Raw genomic sequence first — 9,242 nt, 5'->3', positions numbered from 1 at the left:
CTGGCCTCAAACCTCGATCCTCAGATCTCAGCCTCCCGAGTAGCTCAGATGACAGGCGGGAGCCACCAGTGCCCGCCCGGCTTATGTTCACCTGCAGAGAGCGAGATCTTTTGTCTTCCAGCTAAAAAGGCTTGGACTGTAGTCATTTACATTACATGTGCCTATAATTACATCTGTAACCGCCGCACATTCTGAAATTAAGATAAGCAGTTGGCACCCGGGGCCAAAAGCTCTGCTATGATCCCATTAAGGCTGTAGATCCTGTGTCCACACAATGAGCTCACAGGACGCACACGGGGTCTGATCCTCAGTACTATTAAAACCAAACAGCCCCTGGGGCTGGGCAGGAGGCTCAGGGGCAGAGCGCTCGCCTCGCATGCAGGAGGCCCTGGGTTCGAGTCCTCAGCACCACAGACACAGACAAAGCCGGCAGTGGGCGCTGTGGCTCAAGGGGTAGAGCGCCAGCCTGGAGCCAAAGCGGCTGAGTTCAAGTCCCAGGCGCTGAGTTCAAGTCCCAGGCGCTGAGTTCAAGTCCCAGGCCCTGAGTTCAAGTCCCAGGCGCTGAGTTCAAGTCCCAGGCGCTGAGTTCAAGTCCCAGGCGCTGAGTTCAAGTCCCAGGCCCTGAGTTCAAGTCCCAGGACCCGCACAGAAAGACACAAGGCTTTTCAAGTCTTCCGCATGGCATTTCACACCTGAAGCCAAATGAGGATCAGGGAGAACCAGCTGAGACTGCAGGGGGGCGCGGCAGGCCCCAGGTTCGGCTCCACCTTAAGCAGCTGGGGGGGGTCTCCCCCAAACCCCGCGGCCCCGCCCAGCCCGGTCAGCTGCGCCTGGATGGGGGCGGGGCCTCTGGGGACCCCCCCCCCCGCGATCGCCCTCACCCCGGGATCCCAGGCGGGCCCGGGGATCCTTCCCCGCGGGGAACGCGGCAGGATCCGGACCTGGACCGCGAGGGGACCCGCGTCGGTGGTCTCCGCCTCCTCTTCGTCGTGATTGGTTGGCTTCGGAGTGGGCTGGGCCGCATCCTGACCGTGGATTGGCTGCGCCTGGCGTCGATCACGCGATGACGCACGAGGAGGGTGGGCACTGCCGGGTGCTGGGAGGAAGTGGAGGTTATTTTGGTTCCGCCCCCTCCCCCCCCCGATACAACTCCTGATTGGCTCCTCCTCGCCGTGACGCGGCGGGAGGCGCGGGAGCGCATTGGATGACGTCTCGGGCGGGACTTCCGAGCGGCGGCCGGGCGGGGGTTTGACGGACAGCGAAACCCGGAAGGGAGTGAGGACCGGACTTGGCGGGAAACGCGGGCCTCCGCGCACCTTCCCGGCCTGCCGCAAGGCCACTTCCTGCGGGGACCCCCGAGTCACCCCGGCTCCCGGCACCACGTGATCACCGCCCCCCGAGGATGAGGATGGAGATGGAGGATGAGGATGGAGATGGAGATGGAGATGGAGATGGAGGATGAGGATGGAGATGGAGATGGAGATGGAGGAGGAGGATGAGGATGGAGATGGAGATGGAGGATGAGGATGAGGATGGAGATGGAGGATGAGGATGGAGATGGAGGATGAGGATGAGGATGGAGATGGAGATGGAGACGGAGGATGGAGATGGAGGATGGAGATGGAGGATGAGGATGGAGATGGAGATGGAGACGGAGGATGGAGATGGAGGATGAGGATGGAGATGGAGATGGAGGATGAGGATGGAGGATGAGGATGAGGATGGAGATGGAGATGGAGATGGAGGATGAGGATGGAGATGGAGGATGAGGATGGAGATGGAGGATGAGGATGGAGATGGAGGATGAGGATGGAGATGGAGATGGAGATGGAGGATGAGGATGAGGATGGAGATGGAGATGGAGACGGAGGATGGAGATGGAGGATGGAGATGGAGGATGAGGATGGAGATGGAGATGGAGGATGAGGATGGAGATGGAGATGGAGACGGAGGATGGAGATGGAGGATGAGGATGGAGATGGAGATGGAGGATGAGGATGGAGGATGAGGATGAGGATGGAGATGGAGATGGAGGATGAGGATGGAGATGGAGGATGAGGATGGAGATGGAGGATGAGGATGGAGATGGAGATGGAGGTGGAGGATGAGGATGGAGATGGAGGATGAGGATGGAGATGGAGATGGAGGATGAGGATGGAGATGGAGGATGAGGATGGAGATGGAGATGGAGGATGAGGATGGAGATGGAGGATGGAGATGGAGGAGGAGGATGGAGATGGAGGAGGAGGGTGGAGATGGAGGAGGAGGGTGGAGATGGAAGATGAGGATGGAGATGGAGGATGGAGATGGAGATGGAGGAGGGAAGAAGGAGGATGGAGATGGAGGAGGAGGATGGAGATGGAGGAGGGAAGAGGGAGGATGGAGGATGAGGATGGAGATGGAGGAGGAGGATGGAGATGGAGATGGAGGAGGAGGAAGAGGAGGAGGATGGAGATGGAGATGGAGATGGAGATGGAGGAGGATGGAGGATGGAGGAGGAGGATGGAGATGGAGATGGAGGATGGAGGAGGAGGCTGGAGATGGAGATGGAGGAGGAGGATGGAGATGGAGATGGAGGATGGAGGAGGAGGATGGAGATGGAGATGGAGGAGGAGGATGGAGATGGAGATGGAGGAGGAGGATGAGGATGGAGATGGAGGAGGAGGATGGAGGTGGAGATGGAGATGGAGGATGGAGGAGGAGGATGGAGATGGAGGATGGAAGTGGAGATGGAGATGGAGGAGGAGGATGGAGATGGAGATGGAGGATGGAGGTGGAGATGGAGATGGAGGAGGGAGGATGGAGGATGGAGGGCGCGGCTGAGACTCTGGAGCCCCACGCGACATCTCCACCGCCACTGCCCGGGAAGGGCGCCTGTCACCCCCGCCACCCTGGAGGCTGGGCGCCAAGGATCAGGGTTCTAAGCCAGCCCGGGCAGGAAGATCCCTGGACATCTTGGTTTAGTTTAAATCCAAGACTGGGACTCCAACTCGGTACCTGATGCTTTTGCTCATTGGCTGGCGCCCTACCCACCAAGCCAGGCCTCCAGCCCTTGAGACTCTTGTCTGCGATGAACAAGCAGCGCAGGCCTCGTTCAAGCCCAGGATTGTCACACACACACACACACACACACACACACACACACACACACACACACACACGAAGGGAGAGTGTCCAAGCCCTGAGTTCAAGTCCCAGCACTGGAAAACTAAAAATCCTGAGATCTCAGGCTTTAGGAGCAAGGGTGAGAATTTTCTGATGGTCCCAGGAGCCTGGCCCAGCCCTGAAGCTGTCTCTCCTTTACTGGGATTCGAACTCAGGGCCTGACACCCATGCTTAGCTTTCTCGCTCCAGGCTGCCTTTCTCCCCCACTTGAACCATGTCTCCTTCCAGCTTTTGGGTGGTTAATTCAAGAGTCTCGTGGGCTTTTGGGCCATCCAGGCTGTCTTTGGACCTTGATCCTCAGGATCGCAGCCTCCTGAGTACCTAGAATGACAGGCGGGAGCCATCAGCGCCCAGCAACAATTTCTCTTTCTCTTTTCTTTGCTGATCCTGGGGCTTGAACTCGGGACCTGGGTACTTTCCCTGAGCCTCTTTGTGTTCAAGGCTGGCGCTCTACCATTTGAGCCACTGCACCACTTCTGGGCTTTTTTAAGTGGTTCATTGGAGACTTTTCTACCTGGGCTGGCTTTGAACCGTGATCCTCAGATCTCAGCCTCCTGAATAGCTAGGATTCCAGCGGGAAGCCACCAGCGCCAGGTCACAATTTCTCTTTTAAAAAAATTGGGGGGGGGACGGAGGGGGGAAAGCCAGGCACTGGTAGCTCAGCCCTGGAATCCCAGCTCCTCAGGAGGCTGAGATCCAAGGATCGCAGTTCAAAGCCAGCCAGGGCAGAAAAGTCTGTGAGCCTCTTGAGTGAACCACCAAAAAGCTGGCAGGGAGCTGTGGCTCAAGGGGTAGAGCGCCAGCCTTGAGCAAAATCATCTCAGGGGCAGCACCCAGGCCCTAAGTTCAAGCCCCAGGACCAAAGAAAGAAAGAAAAGCTGGGTGCTGCTCCTCACGCCTGTAATCCCAGCTACTCAGGGAGTCTGAGATCTGAGGCTCATGCGTCCAGGCCAGCCTGGGCAGGAAAAGCCCCACGAGACTTCACATCTCCCACGAGCCAGCACAAAGCTGGAAGGGCGCTGTGGCTCGAGGGGTAGAGCACCAGCCTTGAGCAAAGTCATCTCAGGGGCAGCACCCAGGCCCTGAGTTCAAGCCCCAGGACCAAAGAAAGAAAGAAAAGCTGGGTGCTGTTCCTCACGCCTGTAATCCCAGCTACTCAGGGAGTCAGATCTGAGCATCGCCTGTCATCCCAGCTACCCAGGGAGTCTGAGATCTGAGGCTCACGCGTCCAGGCCAGCCCAAAAGCCCCACAAGACTTCCCATCTCCCCTGAGCCAGCACAAAGCTGGCAGGGCGCTGTGGCTCGAGGGGTAGAGCGCCAGCCTTGAGCCCGAAGCGCCCAGGCCCTGAGTTCCAGCCCCAGGCCAGGCCCCCCGTGAACCCCGAGCCCTGCGCTCCCGGGGCGCCCTCAGCCCTGCGGGGGGGGGCGGGGGAGGAAATCGGGGTGCCCATCTGCTATCTCTCCCGGCAGAAACGTTGACACCCTGTTAACGGCGGCCGGGGAGGCCGTTCCCCGCGGCGGGCTGGAAGTCCATGGCCATGGCAGGCCGCTGGCTGGGCGCGGGGTGGGGGGGAGCCCCGGGGGGCCCGCCTGGAGGAGCCCCCCCAAAATAAACCGGGGTCCCTGGTGGAGGAGACAGGTGAGCGGCGCCGGGGCGGGGGGGGGGCGGCCCGGGGCGGGCGTGGGGACCCCCCTCGGCCCCCCTAACGGATGGCCGGGGATGGAATGCGGGGCGCTAACGGCCGCGGGGGGGGGGGGGTCCCCGCAGACGCAGAGGCCGCGCCGGAGATGCGGTGTGCGCAGCTGGCAGGAGCCAGGGTCGGATCTGGGGGTACGGGGGGGGACCCCAGTGTGAGGCTGGGGAGGGGAGGAGGAGGGGGGGATCCGCACCCCCCACCCCGGCCATCCCCCCCCCCCCAGGAACCAGGGCCTTTTCCTTGAAGCCTCAACCACCGGCCTCCCAAGGAGCCTGGGGGGGCGGGAACGCTGTCAGACAGACAGACAGACAGACGGATGGATGCCCTGGAGCGCAGGCTTCCCCTCAGCGGGGGGCCTGGACTCCAGGGAGACCCAGCTTTGCCATTTGCTTTTCCAATTAGCAGGGGGTCCCCAGGAAGGAGCCCACTAAAGCATCTTGGCCAGTTTGTTGCAAGAATTGTAAATGGGGAGGGAGGGGCCAGTGCCCCGTGGGGGGGTCCCCCGCCCCCCCTCTTCTCTCAGGGGAGGGTATGGATCTCTTAAGGACTTGGGGAGCAGCCTGAGCTGGTGGAGAAACGCGCGGGGAAAGGCCAGCACCGTCGCTGACGCCTGTAGTTCCGGCCGCACAGGAGGCTGGGGTGTGAGGAGCCTGGTTCAAAGCCAGCCTGGAGCAGGAAGGTCCATGCATGAGACTCTGAGCTCCAGTGACACCCACCACACTCACACACACACGTCGGAGGGGATCTGTGGCTCCAGTGGTAGAGCCAAAACAAAAAAAGAACTTGGGGCCCAGGCCCTGAGTTCAAGCCCCAGGATTGGCACACACACACACAGTTATCTGTGGGCTGTTTTTTGCCAGTCCTGGGTCTCGAACTCAGGGCCTGGGCGCTGTCCCTGAGCTCCTTTGGCTCCAGGCTGGCGCTCTACCACTTGAGCCACAGCACCACTTCTGGCTTTTTCTGTGTCTGTGGCACTGAGAACTCGAACCCAGAGCTTCATGCATGCCAGGCGAGCGCTCTACCACTGAGCCACGTTCCCAGCCTGAGTTTTTTTTTTTAACAAATGGAATATATCTTACAAGTGAAATGAATTTCACAACAAGAAATGGTTGTCTGCCTAATAATAAAGTTAGTTTTACCAACTACATTTCTACAAGTTAAAAGACAGCTATCTGACAACTCAAGGCTGGCACTCGACCTGAGCTACACCTCCCCTTCTAGCTTTTTGCTGCCTGATTGGAGACAAGAGTCTCATGGATTTGCCTGCCCAGGATGGCTTCAAACCACGATCCTCTTGAGTAGGTAGATGACACTTGTGACTATGACTTCCGGTTGCAGCTCACTGGCAGTGAATCAGTTCTACATTCAGTCTATGTATTCACCTGGGAACATTAATAGCTTTTGTGTGTGCGTGAGCGTGCGGTACTGGAGCTTGATCTTGGGGCCTGAGTGCTGTCCATTAGCCATCTGTGAATTCTAAGTTTAAACTATACCAAGTGCTGTAGCGCACACCTGCCATCCCGGCTGCTCAGGAGGCTGAGCGCTGAGGATTGTGGTTCAAAGCCAGCCGGGGCTGGAAAATCCCCAGGAGACTCTAGTCTCAAATTTACCACTCCAAAGCCAGAAGCGGGGCTCAAGTGGTAGATAATAATAATAATAACAACAATAATAATAATGCACCAATCTCCATTCCCAGGAAGCTGTGCCTTGAAGAGGAACTGGAGGAGGGACCAGCGTTAGTGGAGCCAAAATGGAGAGTGGAGGTCCATCTGTGAGTACTGAGGGTTTCAATCACATTGGTTGAGCTTCCGGAACCTTCCCTGATCTTGTCAATGCGCCAACCCACGTGTTGTAAGAGAGTAGATTTACCCACCTCCTGCCGGTCCAGGCGCCTTTGCGCATCCCCCGTGGGATTTCGTGCTTCAGTGCAGGGGAGCGTGGTTCAAGTGGTAGAGCGCCGGCCCTGAGCCAAAGCAGCTCAGGGGCAGCTGGGGGGGGGGAGGGGGAAAGACTGGTTTTGAAGAAATCGTGAGAATTATGGCTGTGTAGATGTGAAAAAAAATAACCGAGCAATACAAGGCGCGCCCTAATCAATAAGTTATTCTCAGAGATCTGAGAGGATCGGGGGTTCGAGGCCAGCCCGGGGCAGACCCTCAGGAAGATGGGGCTGGGGCTGGGATCCTGCGTCACTGAGCAGCTGGGGCTACAGGCAGGACAGAAGCAGAACCTGTGGATCATTAAGTCCTGAACCCGTGTGTGTGTGTGTGTGTGTGTGTGTGTGTGTGTGCGTGCGTGCGTGCGTGCGTGCGTGCGTGCGTGTGTGTGTGTGTGTGTGTGTGTGTGTGTGTGTGTGCGCGCGCGCGCGCGCGCCAGCCCTGGCCTTGAACTCAGGACCTGACTGGTGGAGCCGCCGGCCCCGCCCACCCCGGGCCCCGCCCACCCCGGGCCCCGCCCACCCCGGGCCCCGCCCACCCCGGGCGTCGTCGCCATGGCGACGGGCGCACCCTGCGCACGGCCGGCCTCCTCCCGCGCACGGCCGCCAGGGGGCGGTGTGGGCCCGCCGCGGTGTTGACTTGGGGAGCGATCGGAGATGCAGAGCCGGCCCGGGGCTCACGGGGGCTGGAGGGGTGCGCGGAGGGAGGATCTGGGGGGGCCGGGGAGATGTGGGGACCCGCGCCACACTGCTAAGCTTTGCCTAAGAAAGAAAGTACTACCGAGGAAGCCTCGGGCCTTCATCCCAGGGGCCCTGGAGGCTGAGGCCTGAGGATCGCGGTTCGAGGCCCGGCCCCGGCCCGATAAAGCCCAAGGAACCAGCCCACCCCCGCTGGGACTGGAGCTGTGCCTCCAGCAGCTGGGGGCCCCGGGTTGGCACGCATGCACACACCCAGGCCCAGGGCCCCCCCCCCCCCGCCTTGGCACGCATGCGCACACCCAGGCTGGAAACCCAGAACCCGCTATGGCCATGGCACGCATGCGCACAACCAGGCTGGGCCCCCAGGGCCCGCTATGGCTATGGCACGCATGCGCACACCCAGGCTGGGCCCCCAGGGCCCGCTATGGCTATGGCACGCATGCGCACGCCCAGGCTGGGCCCCCAGGGCCCCCCCGCCTTGGCACTCATGCGCACACCCAGGCTGTGCCCCCAGGGCCCCCGCCTTGGCACGCATGCGCACACCCAGGCTGTGCTTGCCGGCGTGGCACCGGCCGTCCCTGATGGGCTGTTTGCGTCTGTGGTACGGAGGGAATCGAACCCGCAGCTCCTCTGCCTTCTCCCGGCTTTGCAAGACGTGGCGGATCTTTCTGGAACCTCCGTGGAGGCGCGTCTCTCTCTGGGGGTGGCAGGCTTTCCAGGCCCCGTCTCAGGCCCACCCCCAGGGCCGCGGGTGGAGGCCCGGGCGGGACTCGCACTCAGCGCCCGCCCGCCCGCCGGCCGCAGCCGGTTCTCCTCCAGGCTGGCGCTCTGCCCCTGGAGCCACAGCCCCACCTCCAGCTTTTTGGTGGCTCCTTGGAAAGAAGAAGTTCTCCCTCCCACGCTTTCTTCCCCGGGCTGGCTTCGAACCGCGATCCTCAGCCGCCGGCGCCCCGGAGACCCCTTTGCAGACTGTCATTTCAGGGGTAGCAGACGAAAATGCCGGAACGCAGACAGAGGCCCTGCAGGACATGGAAAGAGAAGTTCAATGCACAGCGGGCTGGGCAGGGGGCTCAGGGATACCGTGCTCGCCTGGCATGCATGAGGCCCTGGGTTCGAGTCCTCAGCGCCACAGACACAGAAAAAGCCAGGAGTGGCGCTGTGGCTCAGGTGGTAGAGCGCCAGCCTTGAGCAGAAGCAGCTCAGGGACAGCGCCCAGGCCCTGAGTTCAAGCCCCAGGACCGGCAAAAAAACAACCACCAGAAATTCAATTTAAATTTCATGGGAAGGAAATGTATCCTGTTACCCAAGGAGCCAGGAAGATTTCTCTGGAAAACTCTGGCATCAATTTTTATTGCAAATAGAAATGTGCACCGCTAGGTCTCTGCCACTCAACTGCTTACGTTCTAAACCTGGCACCGGTGACGCACGCCTGTAGTCCCGGCCACCCCCATAGGAGGATCACAGCTCAAAAGGCCGTTCTTGGGACATTCGTATGCCATGAGCCAGCAAAAAGCTGGAAGGAGGAGGGTGGCCCACGTGGTAGAGCAGCAGCTTGGAAGCAGAAAAAGTCAAGAGAGAGCACAAGGCCCTGAGTTCAAGTCTCAGCACCGGCAGGAGACGTACACAGGCCAAGGAATTTCACTTCACGTTGCTTGGGGTGCAGGGGGTGGATAGAGAATCTGGGTGTCTGCCAGGCACCCCTGAAACGGCGACTTTCCCCAAGTCAATCTGGCATTATCAGGGAGGCC

The 9,242-nt window shown here is 60.2% G+C and overlaps 1 protein-coding gene across 6 annotated transcripts in view; it reads left to right on the top strand.

Annotated features, from left to right (window-relative positions):
* The first annotated feature begins 4,609 nt into the window (after positions 1–4,609).
* Positions 4,610–9,242, top strand: part of LOC138803656 (solute carrier family 2, facilitated glucose transporter member 3-like) — a 26,391-nt gene continuing 21,758 nt past the window's right edge. Inside the window, exons 1-3 of one of the 6 annotated variants that reach the window (XM_069987710.1) lie at positions 4,970–4,996; positions 6,084–6,160; positions 6,559–6,633. In XM_069987710.1, the coding sequence (XP_069843811.1) occupies positions 6,613–6,633 (21 nt within the window). In that variant the 5' untranslated portion in view covers positions 4,970–4,996; positions 6,084–6,160; positions 6,559–6,612. Of the gene's footprint in view, positions 4,805–4,920; positions 4,997–6,083; positions 6,165–6,558; positions 6,634–9,242 lie in introns of those variants that run through there. The other 5 variants (XM_069987711.1, XM_069987709.1, XM_069987708.1 and 2 more) reach the window with 5 other exon arrangements.

The sequence above is a fragment of the Dipodomys merriami genome, unplaced genomic scaffold, assembly GCF_024711535.1.
Source record: "Dipodomys merriami isolate MVZ:Mamm:240054 unplaced genomic scaffold, mDipMer1.0.p SCAF_345, whole genome shotgun sequence".
NCBI lineage: Eukaryota > Metazoa > Chordata > Mammalia > Rodentia > Heteromyidae > Dipodomys > Dipodomys merriami.
This window is presented reverse-complemented; position numbering and strand designations above follow the sequence as displayed.